This window comes from Mytilus californianus, unplaced genomic scaffold (assembly GCF_021869535.1).
Source record: "Mytilus californianus isolate M0D057914Y unplaced genomic scaffold, xbMytCali1.0.p SCAF_25, whole genome shotgun sequence".
NCBI classification, from domain to species: Eukaryota; Metazoa; Mollusca; class Bivalvia; order Mytilida; family Mytilidae; genus Mytilus; species Mytilus californianus.
This window is the reverse complement of record NW_026262674.1, coordinates 4,926,846-4,954,168: the sequence shown is the minus strand read 5'-3', so window position 1 is coordinate 4,954,168 and position 27,323 is coordinate 4,926,846. Positions and strand designations below refer to the sequence as shown.

Genomic DNA, 27,323 nt, shown 5'->3' with positions numbered 1-27,323 from the left:
GGATAGTTGTCTCATTGGCAATCATACCATATCTCCTTATTTTCTTTTGGCAATCAAGCCACATCTCCTTGTTTTCTTTTGGCAATCAAGCCACATCTCCTTGTTTTCTTTTGGCAATCATACCACATCTCCTTAATTCCTTTTGGCAATCATACCACATCTCCTTATTTTCTTTTGGCAATCATGCCACATCTCCTTATTTTCATTTGGCAATCATACCACATCTCCTTAATTCCTTTTGGCAATCATACCACATCTCCTTATTTTCTTTTGGCAATCATGCCACATCTCCTTGTTTTCTTTTGGCAATCATACCACATCTCCTTATTTTCTTTTGGCAATCATACCACATCTCCTTAATTCCTTTTGGCAATCATACCACATCTCCTTATTTTCTTTTGGCAATCATACCACATCTCCTTATTTTCTTTTGGCAATCATACCACATCTCCTTATTTTCTTTTGGCAATCATACCACATCTCCTTATTTTTTTATAAAGACCGAAGTCATAATATAGCTCACTGTAGTCTATTTTGCCATTATAGCAAAAACATGACACAAACTGATAACATAGAATCTGACAGTCTTCACACTTAAGCACAGGCCCACCAGGCAAGGCTTGACACATTGCTTTCGGGCTGTAAAAATCATCTATACAGGCCAATAGAATCTTACTAAAATGTTTGTAAAATTGAGCTTCTTGCCCTGTGGATTTAAAAGTTTATCATGAAGACTGATCTAAAACTACTAATGGAACAAAAATTTACTAAAATATCACATTCTTTGTTATAGGGATAGCCATAAACTTATACCATTTTGTCTCTTCTATTTCTAGTAAAAGAGAGGCGAAAGATACCAAAGGGACATTCAAACACACAAGTCGAAAACTAACTGACAACGTCATGGCTAAAAAAGAAAAAGACAAACAGACAAACAATAGTACACAAAACACAACATACAAAACTAAAGACTGAGCAAGATGAACCAGTAATGTTCAGAGTTTGGTACAGCAAATTCACAAACTTTAATACATCTTTTGTGATCTCAAAACAGCTGATTTTAATTAAAGTTAATAGGAGTAATTGACTTCTCAATTTGAATCTGACAGGAAAATATGATGGGACTTAAGATAGGGGAGCTTATTTGCTAGTCGTGCTTCAATGTTGGAACTTAAGAAAGGGGAGCTTATTTGCTAGTCATGCTTCAATGTTGGAACTTAAGAAATGGGAGCTTATTTGCTAGTCGTGCTTCAATGTTGGAACTTAAGAAATGGGAGCTTATTTGCTAGTCATGCTTCAATGTTGGAACTTAAGAAATGGGAGCTTATTTGCTAGTCGTGCTTCAATGTTGGAACTTAAGAAATGGGAGCTTATTTGCTAGTCGTGCTTCAATGTTGGAACTTAAGAAATGGGAGCTTATTTGCTAGTCGTGCTTCAATGTTGGAACTTAAGAAATGGGAGCTTATTTGCTAGTCGTGCTTCAATGTTGGAACTTAAGAAATGGGAGCTTATTTGCTAGTCGTGCTTCAATGTTGGAACTTAAGAAATGGGAGCTTATTTGCTAGTCGTGCTTCAAAGCTTGTTTGCTGCATGTATGGCATTATTATTATTACAAGATACAATGGAACACTTTATCTTATATGTTTATTTTTGTCACTTATTAGGTTTTTGGACCATATACCATGTTTCAATATAGACAAATATATACAGTAGGAGATTTAAATGAGTGAAAAATGAAATCACACGTAGAACCATGATCTACTGCTTACTAATAATTCCCAGACTTTTAAGTATTTAGTAAACAGAAAGTTGGAGAGCAATGTATGTGAAAATATATCGCACTATACATCATAAAATTGAGAATGGAAATGGGGAATATGTCAAAGAGACAACAACCCGACCAAAGAGCAGACAACAGCTTCTTTTCTCATACAAATCATGCTCACATAAATGTTGATTCTAAAGCTGTTTTCACAATCAAATCTATCCACAAGCTCTGACTTGTAGTTCCTGAGAAAAATGTGTTGGAAATTTCATGGCATGGACAGACAGGGGTTAACAGTCTACCCTTCTCATTTCAACATTTAAAATGCCAGTTTTAATTTTTACAAAACTTATCCTGTCGTAATTTCCCACAATTAATAAAAACATCACAAAAACTTCTGAATAAATTAATCATAGGCTTATTTTCTGATACAAATTAATTTTATACCTTTTGATTGAATCTTTTCCAGATTTGGTGAAATGATGACACATTTTATCTTCCTCAATTTCAAATGTTTTGCAACTTCTCTTAAACCAAGCACCAGTCTTCGTTTTAACTTTGCCTGAAAATGAACAAATTAGTTTAAGCAAACTGAAAAAATATAACTTACTAAAGGAAAATAAGAAGTCATCATGACTGGTAACAAAGTTTCAAACTAAATGCAAGTCAGTTTTGATTGTCTCCCTTTGACTAGTCAGGGGACTTACTTAAATGTATTTCAATCATTCTCTGTCAAATAGTTTGTTTGAATTATTATTGGTTTTCAAGGAGTTATTATCGTGTTGAAATAAATCTTTTATGGTTAATAATGGATGATAACATGAAGATTGAAAATTGAGACAAAATGACAAGAAAACAAACATGCATTGCACAATGTCGTGTCTTTCTCTGACTGTTAATGAAGTCTTTACACTAAATTCATTAGATGCTGGATGTGTACTGATTGATATTTTAGTCTTCGATGCATGATTTTTTTTATAAGTTGTTATTGGCTTTGAACTAGCTGTCAGTAACTGCAAGTACTCTCAGATCTGTACTTAGTGTCTTTTTGTTGTGGGGATGTATAAGTACCCTGCCACGTCCAATCTGTGTTTTTGTTAGATGTATTTCTTCTTTGTATCCATCTGATGAGTTAAGCCCTTTTTGACTGATTTTTATAGTTTGTTCTTATGTTGTACTGTTACACCACTGTCCCAGGTATATGTCCTATAGTTGTTAATGTCTGTGTCGTTTGGTCTGTTGTGAAGAGTTGTCTCATTGGCAATCATACCACATCTTCTTATTTTCATATCATAAAGTCAAAGTTATGGTTGTAAGTCTTAGTTGATATGTTAAACTATTTTTTCATTGGACCACACACATTCCATCAAATCTATTGTTGCTAGTCAGATTCATTTAAAACAACACAATTCCTGTCAATGTTTTATTTTGAACATTTATCAGTTTTGCATTAGAATAAGAATAACAGTATCACAGTAGAAGAGTTGCCACCATCAATTTAGATTTAATGATTGTAAATATTTGTTTTAATGGTTGCAATCTGTGTTGCCAGTACAACTGCTTTTGCAACAGTCAAATCCCTAATTAACAGTGATAACTCTTCAACTGCAGCACTGATATCAATACAGGATTTTACTAAAATTAGCAAATGAGCCAGTGCAGTTGTAACATCATGAAAAAGTCCATATTTTGGTCAATTTTCAAAAAGTTTTTGGATCTGAAATATAGAACACATGAAATTCACTACCAACTAAAGAATTTACTATAAAAAAAAAAAAGGTTTGATGACTTTAGACTGCACTCATATTTAAAAGATCTTACTGTTTAAGCTTTAAAATTGACTCGAAAGTGTTAATCTTAAAACCATAACTTTAAAACCCAACCAACCAATGGTGTTTTCACAAACCAGGAAAATCTATACCACAAAGACAAGTGCTTCCAATGTCATCTCTTTGACTATAATGATGGTAATGATTTAACAACTGACCTTAGAAGGATCTTTGTATTACATTTATCAACTGACCTTAGAAGGATCTTTGTGGTACATTCTGTCCTGGAATCTAACCAGATCTTGTAGTAAAGTAGTGGCACATTCATCAATATCTTTATCTAACACCTGATTACAATATCTGTAAAAAGAAAATCAATTTATGCTGAGTCAGGTTAAAAGTTATGTCAGTTGAATCAAAATAAGTTTAGTATAGAAGAACAGAAATTTATAAGGCATTAAATTACCAAGCTATTTCTCCTGTGTTTTATATTTACAATAAAATTGAGAATGGAAATGGGAAATATGTCAAAGAGACAACAACCCGACCAAAGAGCAGACAACAGCCGAAGACCACCAATGGGTCTTCAATGCAGCGAGAAAATCCCGCACCCGGAGGTGGTCCTCAGCTGGCCCCTAAATAAAATTGTGTGCTAGTTCAGTGAAAATGGATGTCACACTAAACTCCAAAACATATAAATGAACTAAAATTAAAAAACATACAAGACTAACAAAGGCAAGAGGCTCCTGACTTGGGACAGGCGCAAAAATGCGGCGGGGTTAAACATGTTTTGTGAGATCTCAACCCTCCCCTATACCTCTAGCCAATGTAGAATAAAGAAACACATAGCAATACGCACAGTAAAACTCAGTTTAAAAGAAGTGCATTTCTTTTAGATAATAAATTAAAATTAAAAAAGTCCTACTTGCTCTATCTCAAAAACATTTTTACAGTGTAGTGTACTAATTTTGGGATGAATTATATCAAAATTATAGAAAAGTCTACCAACTCTAACTCAAAATATAGACAATTCTATGGTAAGGGGGTCTATAGTTCAGTTTGACAGCTTCAGACAAACTTAATTTTTGACCTTTTTTTAACTGGACCAAATGATCACCCTGTCTAAAAATTCATCACCAAAATTTAGTTAACACGTAATTTCGTCCCCCTTCTTAATATTTTATGCATAAAATATAAAGAAATAAATTTAGAAGGTGAATGAAAAAAATTGCAAGTTAAAAACTGTCCACACTAGGAACTATATTTGTAGACAACTAAAATCAAAAGAACTATGACTGCGTCCTCGGACCATATTGTCTATGAATATAAGCCCATGCTTTGAATTCTATTTCATTGAATTAACACTGTTCTTTTTTCATCATGCTCCAACTCATCAACATATTTTAACATCGAAATTATTAAAAAATTCAAATCTGATTAAATTTAAAAGTTCAAAGTTTCAAGTCATTATCTCCCTTTGACAGTAAAACGAACAATAAAAAACTAAAATGTTTCAAATATTATTTGCACAATTTTTATTCTTTCAAGTTATTCTATTGCTTGTTGCATTATCTAAAGAATCCATTATAATTGGACCTTTAAATATAACTATAATATTATAAAATCCATAAATAATTTTTAAAGCAACCTGTCAAATAAAAATGATTGTTTTTGTGTTTTTCTTTTGTACCAATGTCCAAGATTTGGGAAGGGTTGGGCACCCACAAACATGTTTAACTCTGCCACATTCTGTATGTGCCAGTCCCAAGTTAGGAGCCTGTAATTCAGTGGTTATTGTTTGTTGCTGTATATCATATTTGTTTTTCGTTTATTATTTTGTACATAAATCAGTTTTCTAGTTTTAATTATATTAGATTTGTCATTTCTGGGGCTTTTATAGCTTGCTATGCGGTATTGTAGAGGGCTGTACAGTGAGCTATAGCTGCTAACTTCTCTGTCATCCGGTTTCTTGTGGAGATTTGTCTTATTGCCATATAACCCACCTTATTTCTAAATATGATGCTAACTGAATAGATGAATAAACTCACTCTCTAAATCTTCTGCTGTGTATCTTTTTAACCACATCCTTCCCAACAGCCCCTGCTATAGGACTATTGACCTCTGAACTTAATGGACTGGTTCCAGGAGACAGTGGACTCATGCTAATAGGTGAAGTCTGACTGACTGGAGACAGGTTTGCACTTCCTGGGGTACCAGTGTAATCAATTGAACTCTTTGTACTCATGGCTAAAATGTAATAATAAAATGATGTGGATATATGAAGTCAAAATTTTTATTAATATCTTAATTTGTTCAAGTCATCAAAGTTATTAAATAAAACAGTTGTAACTCTCCTTATAATGAAATATAAATTTATATAATTATTTTAAATGTGTGTGTTTCCAGAAATAAATGAAAATCAGACAACATTGTTTTATTCTTCTTCAAGCAAGCTTTAACCATGTTAAACTGGCTGCAAACATTTGCTTAAATAAAATACTACTGCAGCTATAAATAATTTTAGAGTTATTTCCCTTGGACCATTAAAATTAAAAAGATCAGTGATTATCTGGAGGCATGAGAAATAGAAAAATCTTCTTATAATAACCCTATATATAGCACAATGGATACATTTTTCTTTCTATGTACAAATACTTGTGTTGTGATATGTTGTGAGCACTTACCCTCTTCTATGTACATATACTTGTGGTGTGATATGTTGTGAGCACTTACCATCTTCTATGTACAAATACTTGTGTTGCGATATGCTGTGAGCACTTACCATCTTCTATGTACAAATACATGTGTTGCAATATGTTGTGAGCACTTACCATCTTCTATGTACAAATACTTGTGTTGTGATATGTTGTGAGCACTTACTATCTTCTATGTACAAATACTTGTGTTGCGATATGTTGTGAGCACTTACCATCTTCTATGTACAAATACTTGTGTTGCGATATGTTGTGAGCACTTACCATCTTCTATGCACAAATACATGTGTTGCGATATGTTGTGAGCACTTACCATCTTCTATGTACAAATACATGTGTTGCGGTATGTTGTGAGCACTTACCATCTTCTATGTACAAATACTCAGGGTTTAAGCTAGGATTTTGAGGGCTTTAGTCACTTTTGCGCGGGATGAAAATCAACCTTATTTTGGGTAGCAACAAGGGACCTAGGATGTATATTACTATCTATACATCTTTGTCAGACTTTGAAGGACTTTGGCATACTTTGCAGTTACTGCATGATTTGACTGATGTGGCACCTTAAAAACATTGTAAATCGATATTTAGAATTAATTCTATAAAGTTGGAACCAAGGATTTGTACAAATCCTTATTGGAACAATTCTAATGATTTTAAATTGTAAATTTATCATGAATAGATCACGTTTACTTTCGATTTCCAAATGAAATGAAAACGGGAAGTGACAAGTGGGTAATAAATTCAGAATGAATCCGGATTCATCTACGGATTGGTTCGTGTTTAAAAAAGGCAGGAAATTATCAGTTTTTAAATTAAATTTGCTAAAGAAGAACTATATTTGTCTCTCTCCTTTAGTTTGATACTTGATTATTTCATATTTTACGTTTTAGTGTCTTTAAATTCATAAGAATACTTTCGTGCATGCGCAGTTCATCATAAAGGAAGCACCTGTTTGACTCGTGAAAACATTTCTGATTGTTATGAATAAAGTTTATCTTTTTAATCCAAATTGTCGAAAGTTTTTGATTAAAAGTTATATCAAAATGACGAAAATACGTTCATTTGACGAAACTACGACAAGCGAACTGCAAATTGTGATCGTTTGAGAAATATTGAAATTTAAATGCGAACTGTCTGAGGGAAAACTCAAATGACGAAACTACAACAAACGAACTGCAAATTGTGCTTGTTTGATAAATATTGAAATTGAAATGCCGACTGACTGATTTTACTGGGGAAAATAATTATGAGGTTGATAAATAATTAACGGATTAGTGACCCATCCGATGGCAATAAGCGGATTATCTGTAATCACAACTTATAACACCTGTTGTAAATGTTAATTAGCTGAGGGTCATAAACTTGTCAGAAACAATAAGACAGGTAGAATTATAGTATTTTCATGTGAAAATATTTTTACTCTTTCCAAATTTAAGTGACGAAATTGATTTGGAATACTTTCGTCATTTTGAAAACCGTTTCGTAAATGACGAAAATGACGAGCGCTAGCAAAATCACTGCAAATACTTGTGTTGTGGTATGTTGTGAGCACTTACCATCTTCTATGTACAAATACATGTGTTTCGATATGTTGTGAGCACTTACTATCTTCTATGTACAAATACATGTGTTGTGATATGTTGTGAGCACTTACTATCTTCTATGTACAAATACATGTGTTGTGATATGTTGTGAGCACTTACCATCTTCTATGTACAAATACATGTGTTTCGATATGTTGTGAGCACTTACTATCTTCTATGTACAAATACATGTGTTGTGATATGTTGTGAGCACTTACCATCTTCTATGTACAAATACATGTGTTTCGATATGTTGTGAGCACTTACCATCTTCTATGTACAAATACATGTGTTGTGATATGTTGTGAGCACTAACTATCTTCTATGTACAAATACATGTGTTGTGATATGTTGTGAGCACTTACTATCTTCTATGTACAAATACATGTGTTGTGATATGTTGTGAGCACTTACCATCTTGAGACAGATCACTTTCAGCACTTACAACACCAATACCAACAGCTGCTCTGTAAATATATAGTAGCCAAGTAAACATATAGTAGCCAAGTAAACATATAATAGCCAAGTAAACATATAGTAGCCAAGTAAACATATAGTAGCCAAGTAAACATATAGTAGCCAAGTAAACATATAGTAGTCAAGTAAACATATAGTAGTCAAGTAAACATATAGTAGTCAAGTAAACATATAGTAGTCAAGTAAACATAATTATAGTAGTCAAGTAAACATATAGTAGTCAAGTAAACATATAGTAGTCAAGTAAACATATAGTAGTCAAGTAAATATACAGTAGTCAAGTAAATAGTAGTCAAGTAAATATATAGTAGCCAAGTAAATATATAGTAGTCAAGTAAATATATAGTAGCCAAGTAAATATATAGTAGTCAAGTATATATATAGTAGTCAAGTAAATATATAGTAGTCAAGTAAATATATAGTAGCCAAAATTGTTATTTAGAGTTTCAGATAATATCTTTTGAACCAATCATTACCAAAATTAGAAGGGTAAAGTTTTGTATCTGCACTATTTCAATTTAAAAGAAGCACATGACTATACACCAATATAGAAATAAGGAGATTTGGTATGATTGCCAATGAGACAACTATCCACCAAAGTTCAAATGAAGTGGATGTTACCAATGTCTGTAAGGGCTATTCCATTAAAATGTATGTGGGCAGGTAGGAAGGGAAGTTTAATTATTGAACGTGGATCATGGGTCTTTTTTCAGTATGCGTCTATTACCATTATGCAAAACTATCTAAATAAAATGCTCCGCAGGGTGCAGCTTGATACGACCGCAGAGGTCGAACCCTGAACAGTTTGGGCAAGTATGGACACAACATTCAAGCTTGATACAGCTTTGCATTTGGATTGTGATTAAATATTGACACAGCATAGGTTTCTGACACAGAATGAATGTGGTCTAAGAGCTTAAAAATTTTAAATTGGACATTCACCTATTATGGTCTAATATCCAAAATCTAAATAAATGGTTAGATTCAGCATATCAAAGAACCCCAAGAATTCAATTTTTGATGAAATCAAACAAAGTTTAATTTTGGACCCTTTTGACCTCAATGTGGACAAAGTTGATAACGGGGCCCAAAAATCAAAAATCTAAATACATGGTTAGATTCAGCATATCAAAGAACCCCATATATTCAATTTTTGTTGAAATCAAACAAAGTTTAATTTTGGACCCTTTGGACCTTAATGTAGACCAATTTGAAAACGGAACCAAAAATTAAGAATCTAAATACACGGTTAGATTGGGCATATCAAAGAACCCAAATAATTCAATTTTTGATGAAATCAAACAAAGTTTAATTTTGGACCCTTTGGACCTCAATGTGGACCAATTTAAAAACGGGGCCCAAAATCCAAAATCTAAATACACGGTTAGATTCAGCATATTAAAGAACCCCAAGAATTCAAGAATAAAACCCCATTGAAATTGGTCAAGAAATAAGCAATTTATAGGAAGTATCTTCTTTTGCACAATACTGTGCAATTAAATATTTCTTGCTATTGCGCAATACTGTACAATTGACAATTTCTTGCTATTGCGCAATATTGTGCTATTGGATATTTCTTGCTATTGCGCAATACTGTGCAATTGAAGATTTCTTGCTATTGCGCAATACTGTGCAATTGAAGATTTCTTGCTATTGTGCAATACTGTGCAATTGAAAATTTCTTGCTATTGCACAATACTTATTATATAATAATTTACACATCCTGTTTGGTGTGTATCTCCTACCATATCATTATTATTTGCTTTTAAATATAAATCAGAAATAACCAGCTTAAAATGGAAAATTTTAAAAGAAAAAAAAAAAGGAAAAAAATAAATCCTCCCCCCCAAATTTTTTGAACCCCCTTATGATTCATCACCCCCAAACTTAATCCTCACCTTCCCTTTGTGGTATGGTACCTTGCAGTACAATTTCAGAGAGATCCATACACTTGAACACAAGTTATTGTCTGGAAACTAGAAAAATGTGTTTTTTGGCCCCAAATTCCTAAACGTTTAGGGCAATTACCCCCAAACTCAAACCCAGCTTTCCCTTTGTGATATGGAACCTTGTAGTACAATTTCAGAAAGATCCATACACTTACACACAATTTATTGTCCTGAAACTAGAAAAATGCTTGTTTTTTGCCCCTTTTTGGCCCCTAATTCCTAAAATATTGAGGCAATTACCCCCATCATCAATCCCAGCCTTCCCTTTGTGGTATGGTACCTTGCAGTACAATTATAGAGAGATCCATACACTTGAACACAAGTTATTGTCTGGAAACTAGAAAAATGCTTATTTTTGGCCCCTTTTTGGCCCCCAATTCCTAAACGTTTCGGCAATTACCCCCAAACTCAATTCCAGCTTTCCCTTTATGATATGGAACCCTGTAGTACAATTTCAGAAAGATCCATACACTTACACACAAGTTATTGTCATGAAACTAGAAAAATGCTTGTTTTTTGCCCCTTTTTTGGCCCCTAATTCCTAAAATTTTGAGGCAATTACCCCCAAAATCAATCCCAGCATTCCTTTTGTGATATGGAACCTTGTGGTACAATGTCAGAGAGATCCATACACTAACACACAAGTTATGTCTGGAAGTTACAAAAATGCTTATTTTTGGCCCCTTTTTGGCCCCTAATTCCTTTACTGTTGGTACCATAACCCCCAAAATCAATCCCAACCTTCCTTTTGTGGTATTGAACCTTGTGGTAAAATTTCATAGAGATCCATTGACTTAAACTAAAGTTAGAGTGCGAAAACCAATGTGTCTTCGGACGACGCAGGACGACGCCAGACGACGACGACGACGCCAACGTCATACCAATATACGACCACAAAAATTTTTTTGCGGTCGTATAAAAATGGTTCTTGGTTATAGGGATATTTTGAAAGTCCCTTCCTACCCTTTAACATACATTTTAATGGAATAGCCCTAATTACAAATATACCATTATTTGACTTAAATTTTTATGCACAATTTTCAGTCTTTCTACAAGTAATAAACACAACAAACGTTCTTCTACAGGAGGTCAGTAAGTAAAAATATATCACTCAATAAAAAACACATGTTGTTTACCAAAAATATTAGTTTTTCTACCAACAACAAACTGAAAGGTAAACATGACTAAGAGATGAGTCAGGAACCTCTACCCTTTGTCAGTCTTGCATGTTTTTTTTTAAAAATTTTGGTTCATTTACATATTGTGGAGTTTAGTGTGGCGTCCATTTCGCTTAGCTAGTATACATTATTGTTTAGGGGCCAGCTGAAGCTCGCCTCAGTGAAATGGATTTTCTGGCTGCGTTGAAGACCCATTGGTGGCCTTTAGCTGTTTTCTGCTCGTTGGTTTGGTTGTTGTCTCTTTCACACATTCCCCCATTTCCATTCTCTATTCTTTTCAGTAATTATTTATGATGAGTTACTCTGTCCTTTATAATACCTACTCTGTTGATCCTGATTCTGTTCCTTCTAACATCTTTAAATGTTTCTTCTCTTCTCTCTCTTTCAATATCACCTACAAAAAAATTGGAAAATAAGTATGGGGTAAAAGGTCACATAAAAATATAAAAATAAAGAGATGTTGTACGATTGCTAATAATACAACTAGCTAGCAGAGTTCAATAACGAAGATATAAGCAGTTATAAGTCACCATTCAGCATTCAAGATGAGAAAACCCTAGTTAGCCATTAAAGGCCCTGACATGAAAAATGTGAAACAGTTAAATGAGAAAACTAAGAGCCAAATATGACAGACATGAACCAAAAACAACTTGGGGGATGCTGGACTAAATAAATATACCTTCTAGAGAGAAGCTGTTACAAAATATCATCAATAAATCATTAATCCTCTGTAGTATCTATACTAACATAAAGAAATAAAACTGAGGTAATATTCATGACATGAATTGGGTTTCAGCATTAAAAGAAATAAATGGAGAATGTGTCGATGGGACACAGATGATGCCTTTGCTTGCATATAACGTTATAAAGGGACATAACTAGAGAACTGTAAAAGTGATGCCATCCAAATTCGAACTTGATCTGTGTTTTCTGGTAATAAGCATTGTGTATAAGTTTCATAACATTAGGTTGAGGCAAACTAAAGGTAGAGAATGAAAACCAATTTTGGGACGTACGTACGGACGGACAAGTGTAACACTTAATGCCCCCTTCGCCTAGTGGTGGGGGCATAAAAAGTTCTAAATATGACACTGACACATGTTTTAATCTAACCTTTTTTAATGGACTGGGTTTCTTTGCCTTTGGCGTTTCTCTCTCTTTTCCACGTTTTATAGGAGCACTAGCATCTAAAACATTGTGACTTCCTTTGGATTTCTACAAAAACAGCAAATATTTCTTATCAAGTATGTTTAATTATTTTTACATGGGGAAGTTAAAAAACTGGATTTCTCAGCCTGTCCAATGTCAAGAATCAGTTGCAGCTGTTCTTCAGGATTATTTTTGTGGTGTATCATTTGACCATGTTGACATTGCATAGAAGATTCATATGATTCTGTAATTTTGATTTGCTGAGGCATTCCAGAAGTCAAATATCAATTTTGCATAAAATCTTTGACTGTACATGCTATCCATGACAACATTAAAACAATGCATAGAAAAACAAATGAAAGGCTTGATCAAACTAGTAGTTTAATGGTTGTACAATAAAAATGTAATTATATGAATTGAATGCTTCTAGTTGTAAATCTATCAGGTTGTAAAAAAGTTGAACATTCACATGTTTAGTTTCTGTACTTCATACTTAATGTGATTTCGTCAATGCTTTTAGGCACCAACAAAATTACAAAATGAAGGATTCAATTCTTTGAAGGTTTAACAAATGACATTTCCAAAACAATCACTTTTAATATGGGACAGTCATTACAATATTTCTATTGTGTCTATGTGTCTTATTGTTTGGTGTCTGCCCTGTTGCAGGTTAAACCCCCTTTTTCTTCTTGTTCATATCCTGAATCAACTGGACAAATTAGATATATTGACCTACCTGTTCCTCTTTGTTCTTTGGTTGTTCCGCTTTGACTTTTTGTTCTGTTCTAGCACCAGATGTTAAACTTATTGTCTTTTTTTGCTGCAATGATAATAGTATTTTGATCAACATGTTTTTTTTTTAATAAATTTCAATTTAACTTTTTACCAATAAAAAAAGGAATCAATTCGTAATTGTCCAGTCCGAACCTTTTACAAACCTTTTTTATGTTTTCTATACACGGGAAAATTATTGGAAAACAGATAATTTATATCCCAAATTGCACTACTTTTTAAGCTTCAATTTACTTCTTTCAGTTGCTCTTACGTGACTGAATACCAGAATGTCCTACCCCAGAGAAAGTAACCTGTTGAAAAACAATATGCTCTGGAGTCAAAATTTGGTAATATAAAAATGGTCTTTTAGGCAATTATTTCCTGAACTTCTTTTTGAGGAAACTGGTACTTCTTCCTATCGCTTTAATGGAACCCTAAGCTGATGTTTCAAAATCATGAATTTGTTTTTAAATCTTTACAGCTCTCAATGATGTAAAATTTGTTTGCAATGTTTACTTGTTAACTTCTATGTCATTTGGTATCTGGTGGAGAGTTGTCTCATTGGCAATCATATCACATCTTCTTATTTTCATATTTACTAATACATCTTGGAGGTTGATCATCATACAGATAGATGACAGAATTATTATTACAGATATGCATGATAGCCTAGGAGAAAGTGAGATGATTTGAAAACATGAGAAATAGACACATCTAAGCAATCCTTGTTACTGAATTACCTCTAGTGCATCAATAACAGCCCCAAGATCTAATGACACATTTTGTTTTGATTTTTTTCCAGAATTCTGAGCTTTTGGATTAACTTTCAATATTCCAGGTGTCTGTCCTTTCTCATCTTTGTGACTTTTTTGTCCTTGGGTTTTTAGACATTGTTCTTTCAACATTTGCTGTTCTAGGCCTATCTCTGCCAGTTCATTCTCAGCTGCCGTATTGAGTATATCTTTTCTTTTCCTTCTTCTTCTGCTTGCTCTTGTACCTTTGTCTTCTGTTAAAGATAATTACTAGAGGTACTACTTGCAAAGCTTACAAAATGATACATAACCCTCCCCACACATAAAGAAATGTCAAAGTCTATAATCTTTGAGGGAAAACCTAAAAAATAATTTGGATTACAAATAAAATAGTTAGAGCATATGTACAACATTTCAGTTAAACCTGTCTATAAAGGGCACCCATGGGAAGGCAGTTTAAAGACAGGTTTATAAATAGGTTGTTGATGGAACCACATAACTTGTTAATTTTTGTTAATACCTGCATATCTGTATGTTTTCATGTGTTTTGTGTTTGTTTGATAGATATTTTTTTTTAACCTTAGTTTATAGGAACCCATCAACTTTATTGCAAAATCTAAAACAGGATAATATAGGTCAAAGGTTGAAACATGTTCATTTGGTACTTTTATGAGGACTCAATAATCGGGCTAATTTTATTCCAACTGTCAAATTCATGTCAAAATTCATTAATCCGTTAATGAAACTTCATAATTGACCATTATAATAATTTTTTTCATTTAATTCGGTCAGTCAGCATTTCAATTTCAATATTTCTCTAGGGATGTGTAAAATGGAAAAGGAAGGGGGGGGGGGGGGGATTTTTTATATATTTTTTACATATAATATTACAAATATAAGTTTAACAGTCTGAAAAGACATGGTTAAATGGATTTTAATTCTGAAAATCTCAATGTGGTTTATTATAATTCATTTATTATTTTTATCATAATCAGAAACACTGGGCTACATGTATTAGGCATTTCAAACATATACATGATATATTATTGCCTTTAAAAGAACATTCAAGACTATAAATAAGTATGTACCTGTAGTAAAAATACCCTGGTTGGGCCTTAAAATTTCTACTGGCCCTTGGAAAAAAGTTTTGCAGATCTAGTGTAGTATTTTAAAGGACATGCACAATTCATTTCACTAATGAAATAAAAATAATTCTACATAACGCCGCTGCGCTCTGCATTGCAACTTAACCTTAGACCTATCATGCATCAAATGTTCTAGGGAAGGCTGAGCTAGTGATATACGTCCTTGCATGGTCCCTTTAATACTGTTACCCAAAATAAGGTTGATTTTCATCTAGCGTAAAAGTGACTAAACTCCTAGCTGAAACCCCTGCAGTTAACATAAGACAATGTTTGACATGCCCTTTTTGAAATATCAATCATCGTGCTAAAGTGCCCTTTTCATGATTGGCTCCCTGCCCTTTTGAAATCCTAGCTGGAACACTGCTATTGTACAATCAATCAAGAATGATTAAAGGAATGCAAGGCTTTAAAATAGAAATTATTTTTATGTCAGACCTAAAATTGCAAATTCCCTCTATAAAGGACAATCAAATAAAGAAATACATTGGGGGATCCAAGACTGTCCATTGTGAGCAGGTGCCCATTTTTGTGGATGTGGTCTTTTATTCAGTCAAATTTGTAATATGATTTACTATCTTGTGACTATAATCAAGAGAAAGTTTTGTCAGAACATTGGAAATTACATGAATTACAAGAAGTTTTGTGTAAATCTGCAGTGGACTTTCTAGTGAAAACATCTAATATTTCCAGATTTAGTTGAAACGCTCTCCCACTTTCCCCCAAAAAAACATTAGAATGACTGATCCTTTTTTTATGGCTTGAGTTCGACATATATTTTTGTTTGGCCTTATTACAAAATTAACCACCAATGGCATGTGGTGTCAATCTACAGGTAATGTAGAAATAATAACTTATATAAACCATTATCTTATCTTACCCAAACTAGAGTTATCTTTTCTTGGAGAATCTTCGGAGGAACTTGTTTTATTCCTCTCTACTGTAGAAGGCCTGCTAACAGGTACCTGAAATCAACACAAGGTCATTTATAATTTTTTTTTTCAACAAATTATAGATACCCGAGGTATCCAATTCAGGGACTCTACTTTCATTTGTAAATCATAGATTTGTTTTTTGTTGCTAACTTAAATCATGAGACCAGTTTTCATGTCAGATATTATTATTTTTTAGTCTATGAAAATTTAAACTTATTCAATCCTACAAGTGCAATGAAGCTTTTGGTCTTCCAAATGTTACTGTCGCTTGTCCCTTGTAGAATTCAATGTTAAATCTACTTTAATAAAATATTGCAGTTTTATTGGTAGGCCATACAATCATTAAATGAAAGTTAATTCTGTAAATAGTGTAATGACTTTGTCATGGCAGTCGAATGATAAACAATGGAGAGCACAAATCTTGCCCTAAAAGATAAACCAAGAAATTTTGAGATTGTTTTCTAGGGTCTGTCCTGCCATTGTTCTGACCATTTTCCAAACAGGCCTTTATAATTCAGAGCAATCTAGAGCTAAGGTTGGGTCAAACCAAAGATTCAAAAATTGGAATATGCTGCTTCTCTTCAGAACATTTAAAAAATCTTACTGAGCATGTTGTTATAGTACAAATCAGGGTATATTCATTCATCATTACAATTATCATAATTGATCATAGCGTATGAGTTTAAAAACAGCTGATACTTGAGAATTTCGACCCACTACCCTGATTTCTAGGTAACACATAACATTTATGACATATATACATGTACTTGTATATTGGCACTGTATTTTGCAATATTTTTGCTATAATAAGCTAATGTTAAGCAAAGACATGCTATCAAAAGCATTGAAGAACTTGTTTATTTGAATGAATAAATCTTGAGATATATGTAGCACAACAAACCAATATTCAATTCAAATGACTATTTTTATTTTTATTTTATTCTCAGCAACAGTGTGGTGGTCCCTGCCTTATGTCTGTAATTTTCATGTTAAGTTTTAAATTGCACTTTTAATGAATTAGAATACTGCTGCAAATTTTGTTGAGTTATCTCCCTTAGACCATACTGAAACAATGTAGTGCATGGTTTGACCAAATTTTTTCACAGATACATGTCTCATAGCAAAATTCTAAATGTTGTAAAAAGAATTTAGTCCTGTAGTTCCAGGTTTTTAAGCATGCGTTATTGAAATTATTATAATGGGATTAAATTAAATGCCTAGGGTTCTTACTAAGGATTTTTTAAGCAATTCCAGGGGAGTCTAAAAGTAGGAAGATGAAATTTTACTGCTGTTATACATGTTATAATTTTCATTATTTCAGTCTCATAGACGAAATTGAGCATGGAAATGATATCAAATTTAGATTATTTTATAAACACTTGTTATAAAATGATGTGCTCAGTTGATATAGCATTTTACAATTTTGATGCATCTTTGGACTCACCAGTTTTCAAAATGATGAGTCCAGACAGATTTTCACGAGTCCATGCCAGTACTCACGGACTTGCCTCAGTGAGAACCCTGATGCCTTCAGTCAATTAAAAAAAGAAATCAAAATAACCTCCATTAACCTCTGGCTAAAAATCAAAACTTACAGTCTGTAATATGGCACTATAAGATATTCCTACAGCAGAAGACTTATTGCTTAAAGCTTTAGCACTACTTAAGTCAGGAAATTCTTCCACATCTTCAAAATGTAGCTCCACTTCCTGTTTTGGTTCAAGATCAGCTTCATCTTGTGAATCTGCTGGGTCATCTGTGCTCTTCTTTTTTCGTTTTCTTCGTCGTCTACGTTTCTTTTTGCCCTGTGCTCCACTTTCACCTGCGGCTTCATTTCCAATAAATTCATTTTCTAAATTCTCTCCATTTTCCTTCTTTTTGTCCTCCTTCAGAATGTTTTTATTAAAATTTGATTCATGCGATTGTTTTCTTTCACCTTGCTTATCCAAGCGTAAATTTTTAGTCCTTGAAAATCCATAATCATTTTCATCTAAGGAAGTAGTTCCTTTCCTTGAGAAGCCTCTTGTTTCCTCATCAGAGTTTGTTTGTCCAGTCTTTCTCACCTGATTTCTTTTTGTTTGAATATCTCCCTGAAATTTATCACTAACTTCTGATTTTTTGTTGGCATGTTTGTTGATATGTTGATTATTTAAATCATATGTATTAGAAGTGTTCCTATTGGCTAATTGAGAATCATGTGATCTATTTCCATGGTTTCCAGAACTTGGTTTTCCTTTGTTTTGATTATTTGATGATTTCTGTTGTCCTGTTCTTACACTTTCTGCACTCTTCTGATTATCTTGGTTTATCACAGGTCTTGGACTAGGTTCTTTTTGAGCAATGAAAGCATAGGAAAACTTTTGCTGAGGAACTGTTGCAGCATGAACTATAGATGGATCATCTGATTGGATAGAATTAGAGGTCAACTTCCATGACAGTGTAGAATCAGATTGGGTACCAATTGTTATCTGGTTTCTCTTATGAAGAGGACTTGAGTAACCACTGTCTGAATTGATATCCCGTTCTCTATTGTCATTTTGTCGCATATTTCTTCTATGTGATTTACGGTATAATGAACTCGGATGCTCCTCTAAAGTCTTATATGCAAAGTTCTCGGAAAAATCTACAAAATGAACAAACCAATCAATTGTTATTTATAACAAATGTAATTTTTACCAGAATACTTTTTCTTAATTCTGCAATTAAAATAAACTGAATTTACATTCAACATCATAAAATTCTGAAGAACAATTAATTTTTTTTCCGTATAAATGGGCTAATTACAAGTGAAGTTTGCCGGCAAAATATTTTTATTTTTAATTTTGGTATTTAATAACCAAACAATTCTATACCACCATTTTTTTTCTGTTAATCAATTTGGTTTTTTTTTGGTATAAAAATCCTCCAAAATAAACATAGCAAACCTGTTTGCACTTCTCGCTCATACAGAACTAAAACAGGAGCTCTTGGAGAATCTTTCTTACTTCCTCCCTTTTTGCCTGAATTTGTTCTTCTTCGCTGAAAAAAACAAGAAAACGTCTTAAAAGCCATCTGAAACTAGTTTCTTGGGATTATAATGTTTAGTTAATCATTAAATCATTGCATGCTACTTAAATAAGTCCTCTGTGCATGTTTTTAACATATAAATTACAAACTAATGACATTTCTCATTTCTTTTTAAATAGCATTGCATAATTTTAACTGGAATCCATTTGTATTTAATGGTCCAAAAAGTGTAGAGTCAGTGGACAGGCATTTTCAGCTCTAACCATGCAATAACTATCAAAAAATGCTTTTCTCATTTTAATACATTGATGACAAAAATTGAGGTAAAGTCTGAAAATGGAGATTTTGACTTCTTCTTTTTGAGTTATTGGCAAATGGCACTTTATTATCCTTGCCTTATTCTTATAGATTTCATTCTCATGACAAAATTAAGGTTAAGTTGTTTTGAATATAACATTAGTCGTACATGAGTTATGGCACTTGAATGTTTTAACAATGCCGCTAATTAATGTAAGAAAAACCTGCTTTGCTGTGATTTTAGACAGGTTCTTGTTAAGTTACCTGTCTATTAGAACTCTGTGTTTGTTATGTTACCTGTCTATTAGAACTGTCTGTTTTCCTCCCACTATCATCTGTTCCTATACTCTCATTGGATCGCCATATATTGTTATTAATATTGTTACTGTTTTTATCTCTTTGATTTCGTCTGCGTCTGCTGTTTGATGAGAAATTATTGCTGTTGATATCATTTTCAAATCCTGACTCTCCATCACTGGGCATGACAGGAAGAGATGTCATATTATTGATGAGAAAATTATTTGGAGGTGGCATGAACTGATTGAAATATGGATCTTGAGGTGGTGGTGATGTGAATGGGAACAATGGTGGTTCTGAAAATTTGTTTGGAGTAGGAAATCTGTTTCCATGGTGACCTGAAAAAAATCAATAAATGTAACATTACTTACTTATATTTTTATCATGATTAAATTCTATTTTGAAAGTCTTTAAGATAAAGTTTTACTAAAGTAATCACAAAGATTTATTCCAAGAATATCTGTCCACAGGACACCATGACCTACTTGCACTATCACATTTTTTATGTTCAGTGAAATGTAAAAACAGGTTGCTGTGTATCATATTTGGTTTTTGTTTATTGCTTTGTACATAAGTTTATTTCCAAGGTTAAGTTGTTTTACATTTTGTTATGTCAGGGCCTTTTATAGGTTTCTAGGCTGTATGTGTTTTGTTATGTCAGGGCCTTTTATAGGTTCCTAGGCTGTATGGGTTTTGTTATGTCAGGGCCTTTTATAGGTTCCTAGGCTGTATGGGTTTTGTTATGTCAGGGCCTTTTATAGGTTCCTAGGCTGTATGGGTTTTGTTATGTCAGGGCCTTTTATAGGTTCCTAGGCTGTATGGGATTTGTTATGTCAGGGCCTTTTATAGGTTCCTAGGCTGTTTTGGTTTTGTTATGTCAGGGCCTTTTATAGGTTCCTAGGCTGTATGGGATTTGCTATGTCAGGGCCTTTTATAGGTTCCTAGGCTGTATGGGTTTTGTTATGTCAGGGCCTTTTATAGGTTCCTAGGCTGTATGGGATTTGCTATGTCAGGGCCTTTTATAGGTTCCTAGGCTGTATGGGTTTTGTTATGTCAGGGCCTTTTATAGGTTCCTAGGCTGTATGGGTTTTGTTATGTCAGGGCCTTTTATAGGTTCCTAGGCTGTATGGGTTTTGTTATGTCAGGGCCTTTTATAGGTTCCTAGGCTGTATGGGGTTTGTTATGTCAGGGCCTTTTATAGGTTCCTATGATGTATGGGGTTTGTTATGTCAGGGCCTTTTATAGGTTCCTAGGCTGTATGGGATTTGCTATGTCAGGGCCTTTTATAGGTTCCTAGACTGTATGGGTTTTGTTATGTCAGGGCCTTTTATAGGTTCCTAGGCTGTATGGGTTTTGTTATGTCAGGGCCTTTTATAGGTTCCTAGGCTGTATGGGTTTTGTTATGTCAGGGCCTTTTATAGGTTCCTAGGCTGTATGGGTTTTGTTATGTCAGGGCCTTTTATAGGTTCCTAGGCTGTATGGGTTTTGTTGTGTCAGAGCCTTTTATAGGTTCCTAGGCTGTATGGGTTTTGTTATATCAGGGCCTTTTATAGGTTCCTAGGCTGTATGGGTTTTGTTATGTCAGGGCCTTTTATAGGTTCCTATGATGTATGGGTTTTATTATGTCAGGGCCTGTTATAGGTTCCTAGGCTGTATGGGTTTTGCTCATAGCTGAAGATGGTATGATTTGATTGTGATATTTGGTGTTTTAACACCACTTTTAAGCACCGCTTTTGGGCTATTTCGTGGCAGCCAGTTTTTATTGGTGGAGGAAGCTGGACTGCCCGGAGAAAACCACCGACCTTCGATAGGAAAACTGACAATCCTAGTCAATTAAGATTGGAGTCGAGTGCACCCGGACAAGCGGTGTTCGAACTCACAACCTCAGTGTTGACTAGCTAGTGATTACAGTAATAACTACTTAGACCACTCGGCCACCGATGCCCCTGAAGATGGTATGAAAACCTATGTCATTTGGTCTCTTGTGAATTATTGTCTCATTGGCAATCATACAACATCTTCTTATGTTTATATCATAACCATAAATTGGCACATAATTTAATATTAACATCAAAAGAAATTTGGGTATCAAGTTTCAAGTTGATGTGACAACAAAAAAATTTAACCTAATAGGGATATCAATGGACAGACGAAGACAGATCCACATACCAGAAAATGTAATACCCCTCAACTATCATAGGTGATGCAAAGAAATGAGGTAAAGGTCAAATGAAACCTGTTAGAAGGGCATTTCATATATTACAATCATTCTATCATGTCTATATGATGATCAAATATAGTTGACCTATTCCTTAAAGTATAATGGGAAACTGATTAACCATGCAAACTTAATATTGATCACTGATCCATGAAATGAGGTCAACATCAGGTGAACAATGTCTGACACCTATGTTGACCTTGAAATGATTCTACATACCAAATAAAGGTTTATAAGGATTGTGTGTGTTGAATGGCAACTATGTTACCAAAATCTGTCTTGTTGCTCATTTATTTATTTGATATTGTTTCAATGATTATAACCAGAAATTTAAACAAAAAATTAAATGGGTCAAAAAAATTTGAGGCCTTCTAAAATATTTGTGTTTCCGATAACCCTACCTACACGATCGATTCCTGAATAAGTTATTAGAGAAAAGTAATATACATGTGTTATTACGAATACTTTCTCTTAATCTGTAGTAACATATGTTTGTTATCAGTTAAATGTACCACCAAATTTTTTTAATTTTCAGTGGGCACTTGGGAATTCTTGAAACTTGCGCAGTAACTTAATACATAACCTTGAAAACTCATTTTCCAATTCAATTAATACATTTTTGATCAACCATGGTAAATCAATGAGACAAGGCTTTTAAGTGTCAGATAACTTAGCTGTAATAACAAGGCTTAGTTATTACAGGCATTTAACTTATTACATGAAACACTTGGGAATGACTAGGAAGCTTGCGCAGAACCTCATTACATGCTCTTATCATTATTTATTACAATAAATTAAAATACATTGTGATATATGTAGGAGAAAAGGCTTTGAAGAGATGTAGAGAAGCTGTAATAACACCCTTTAGTTATTACAGGCATATTTTTTCTGTAATAACATGGGTGTGTTATGCATGATTGGCAAACTATGAGCTGTTACATCTTTCTAAAGTTTAATATACATAAAGACAAATATAATATCAATAGAACTAGTACACAATTTAACAAAATAAAGGATGTATAATGCCCCTTTGAAACATGTAACATACATATGTTATCACAGATTTTTGATTTGTTAGCCCTCAATAACAAATGTATGTTATTTTTCTCTAATAACTTATTTAAGTTAGACCCTTGACTGATCAAAGTCAAACTGTTTTGTCAGTTTAAACCAGTCAAAATTATTCATCTACCTGCCTATCCTAAATGTTTTCAGCGTGTTAGCTGAAATATAAGTATTATTTTTGGTAGGTCTGACTATTTGAGAAATTTCTGCAAAAAGTTTTTGAAAAAAAATGATTTAAAATCATCTTCAAGGGCAATAACTCCTAAAAGGAGTAAGTTAACTATTTCTGCCATATTGACTGATTTCATGATCATGTATTGCTAATCATTTTAGTTGTTTACAGGTTTTACCTACCAGTATCTGTTATAGATTATAAGATAATGGGCAAAAACTTCAAAATCATCAATTAAAGGAAATACATCCTTTAATAAAGAGCTGCGCCATGAGCGCATGATACGCCCGTCGCTTTTTCAAAGAATAAATTCCATAACTCCTCAATGTCATATCAGAAATTTATAAAATATACTAAAGGGACCTTATTTAAATAGATATAAACCAGTCACCAAAGTTTCATGAAAACTACTCAAAGCACTTTTGAGTTATTGTCCCATAATAAAATCCCATAACTCGGAAATGTAAAGTCTAAAATTCATAAAAATCGAAAAGCTCACATCATTAGATATAAACAACTCACCAAAGTTTCTTGCAAATTGGTGAAAGTGTTTTTGAATTATTGTCCGAAAACTGGAAAATCCCCCATTTTTAATGAATAAAACCCCACAACTCGGAAACGTAAAATCTAAAATTTATAAAAATCGAAAGGCAGCTCACCTCAATAGATATAAACAATTCACCAAAGTTTCATGCAAATTGGTTAATTTGACGACGGACAAACAGACGGACAACGGTATACCATAGTACGTCCCGTAAAAGGGCGTATAAAAAATCCTCATGGTTTCCATCATACTGGCATTATTGTAGATCTTGTATCACTGATTATTTTTGCCATTAACAGTTTCTACCTATCTAACATAGCTTTTGAGATAATCTTCATAAAAATGATAATTAGTAATAAATCTACATTTCAGGAGTCATCGGTTAATTTTGGTGAAAATAGGAAGTATGTAGATCTTGACATTCTGAACATATTTGCCTATGTCAGATTTTCTCTAAATGTTATGTTAATGTTTTCAAAATATAGGACAATTCATGCCTTTTACCTCAGTTTTATTTCTAGCCATGGCAGCCATGTTTTAACTAACTGGGAAAAAAGACCACAAACTTTACACTAAAAGTCATTAGGATCATTCACTTATTATGAAAATTTTTTTTACATTAAAGCATAAAATTGGTTAAATAGTTTCTGAGGAGAAGATCTTTAAAAAATTTAATGATGGACCACGCAGGACACCAAGTGATTGGAAAAGCCATTGGAGATAAAAAGTGTATATGACAGACAGAAAAATTAGACAATAAACTGTTGACACAGAGATATGCCTCGCCTGTCGGCATAAAAATCAGAAAAAGACAATCTGATGGACACCAACATTGCTTATTAATTCAGATGCTAGACCAAGATCTACTGGGCAGGGCCTGAATATGGTCGACAAACTGAGATGTACAGACAGTAATGTAACATTATAGAAATATTGTTGTCTAAATTGTAATAGTTCCTATTAATCTAACTTAAGAAGAAAACTTAACATTGAAAATTGCTAACTAATTCAAAGTCACTGGACCTTGTCCTAAGGGGTAGGGCCTTAAAATAGTCATCAAACTAATATGTACTGATAGTAATGCAACTTTGTATTAAATATCAATGATCTATCGCAAGTAGTTCCTATCAAACTAACTTTTCACAATTGTTGACGCCGTCGTCGCCGAAGCCGTCGCCGCCGAAACCGTCGCCAGAAAATCAATCCCTATGTTTCGCTTTCCTCGACTTTCAACACAGGCGATACAAAAATCAACATTTATGGCTATAACTCCTTAACAGAGTCATCAAAATCGTTGTTGTTGTATTGGCATATTAGTAGATCTTACATTTTTTATTATTTCTGCTGTTTACAGTTTCGAACTATTTATCATAGTTTACCATAAATCATCATTCACCAGCAATAACTATAAACATGATAAAGTTTCTGAGATAATGGACAAAAAGTTGAAATTTAGTCCAAAATTATCATCTAAGGAAAATATATCAAATAAGAAGTCAACCAATGATATTGGCATTTTGTAGAACTTTCTTATATTGCTGATTATTTTTGCCTTCAACAGTTTTTACCTATATAATATAGTTTTCTTTGATAATAGACAAATCATTGGCAATCAAACCATTGATTGATTGTTGGTTGCTTAACTTCCAGTGGCAAATATTTCATACATGTTCAGGACGAGAACAAATTAACAATAAATACAATAGGTAGGTCCTGTAATAGAGGCCTTCCTGGATAAAGGTCATGGAAATTTTGACTGCCACGGGAAAATTAGGGCATGTAGGGTATATTGTATAGGGACAGAAATTTAGCTTTGCAACAGGCCACCTACAGACCCATTAAAGAATTGCTGCAAGGGTTCTTAACATGCAAAGAGTGTTGCACTCTCTTTACATGAGGCATCATATTTAACGTCCCCATTTTGACGGGACGTTGGGCAATCATACCACATCTTATTTTTAACATGTAATTTTCAAAATTAAAAATTATGCTTCATATCAATTAAACAGGCATATTTTTAATTCATGAATGTATGTCAAACCTGAATTGTTTCTATTTCCAAATCTGTTTGGTCTATGTTGTCTGGACCAGTTGCCATGGTTTCCACCCAGTCTGAAAACAAAATCCATATCTTTCATTAATAACGTAATTTTTCATATCAACAAAAAAAACTTCCTCATTAATTGTTTCAATTTTATTTTAAATCGTGTTTATGAATAGTGTTGATTTAGAAATAAAAATAATGTGTGTTCACTTTCACCAGACCTACCCTATTTTAAACCCCTCACCTACTTTTTTTCAACCTTTTTCTTTTAAGCACAATAAGACTCAAGATAAAATGCTTCGCTGAGCGCAGCCTGATAGGACCGCAGAGGTCGAACCCTGAACAGTTGGGGCAAATTTGGACACAATATTCAAGCTTGATACTGTCTGAATTTGGATTGTGATCAAATTTTTGACATAATATAGGTTTTTGACACAAAATAAATGTGGTCAAAGATCTTAAAAATCCACTGCGCAATACTGTGCAATTGAAGATTTCTTCTTGAAACTTTTCAAAAATTCGAAATTTTAAACATTTTGAAAAAAAAATATGAATCCCTTAAAAAAATTGGGGAAAAAATCCCCCCCCCCCCCCCAACTTTTTGAAACCCCCCTTGGAGCAATAACCCCAAAACTCAATCCCAGCCTTTCCTTTGTAGTACAATTTCAGAGAGATCCATACACTTACACACAATTAGTACATAAACTGTTGGCCCCCATAACCCCTAAAATGAATCCCAACCTTCTACTTGTGGTATTAAACATTGTGGAACAATTTGAGAGCAATCGAAATACTTATACACAAGTTATTATCCTGAAACTAGAAAAATTCTTGTTTTGGGCCCCTTTTTCTAAACAGTTGGGACCATCATCCCCAAAATCAATCCCAACCTTCCTTTTGTGGTATTGAACCTTCTTACAAAAATTTCATAGAGATCCATTCACTTAAACTAAAGTTATTGTCCGGAAACCAATGTGTCTTAGGACGACAACGCAGACGACGGCGACATTATACGATCCCAAAAAAATTTTTGCGGTCGTATAATAAAAATCAAAGCACCTGACTTAAATATCCACTATACAAACTATTATATTAACATAATTATTTTTATCTTTGTTATTTTTGAACCAGTATTTTTTGGAAGTTCTCTTAAATTACAAGCAGATGATAATACCACCTCTATTCTACATGTACCAAGCTACTGTCAGATGATAAAACCACCTCTATTCTACATGTACCAAGCTACTGTCAGATGATAAAACCAACTATATTCTACATGTACCAAGCTACTGTCAGATTATAAAACCAACTATATTCTACATGTACCAAGCTACTGTCAGATGATAAAACCACCTCTATTCTACATGTACATGTACCAAGCTACTGTCAGATGATAAAACCAACTATATTCTACATGTACCAAGCTACTGTCAGATGATAAAACCAACTCTATTCTACATGTACCAAGCTACTGTCAGATGATAAAACCACCT

General features: G+C 33.4%; 1 protein-coding gene across 2 annotated transcripts in view; it reads right to left on the bottom strand.

Annotated features, from left to right (window-relative positions):
* LOC127732560 (selenocysteine insertion sequence-binding protein 2-like) overlaps positions 1-27,323 on the bottom strand; it is a 57,794-nt gene that overhangs the window by 21,715 nt on the left and 8,756 nt on the right. For both annotated transcript variants that reach the window (XM_052241612.1, XM_052241611.1), the window contains exons 3-15: positions 25,828-25,898; positions 19,788-20,125; positions 19,112-19,205; positions 17,783-18,810; positions 16,133-16,217; positions 14,099-14,364; positions 13,321-13,404; positions 12,549-12,650; positions 11,759-11,829; positions 8,246-8,298; positions 5,583-5,781; positions 3,789-3,894; positions 2,213-2,327 (exon numbers count right to left, since the gene is read on the bottom strand). In XM_052241612.1, the coding sequence (XP_052097572.1) occupies positions 2,213-2,327; positions 3,789-3,894; positions 5,583-5,781; positions 8,246-8,298; positions 11,759-11,829; positions 12,549-12,650; positions 13,321-13,404; positions 14,099-14,364; positions 16,133-16,217; positions 17,783-18,810; positions 19,112-19,205; positions 19,788-20,125; positions 25,828-25,898 (2,612 nt within the window). The remainder of the gene's footprint in view (positions 1-2,212; positions 2,328-3,788; positions 3,895-5,582; positions 5,782-8,245; positions 8,299-11,758; positions 11,830-12,548; positions 12,651-13,320; positions 13,405-14,098; positions 14,365-16,132; positions 16,218-17,782; positions 18,811-19,111; positions 19,206-19,787; positions 20,126-25,827; positions 25,899-27,323) is intronic.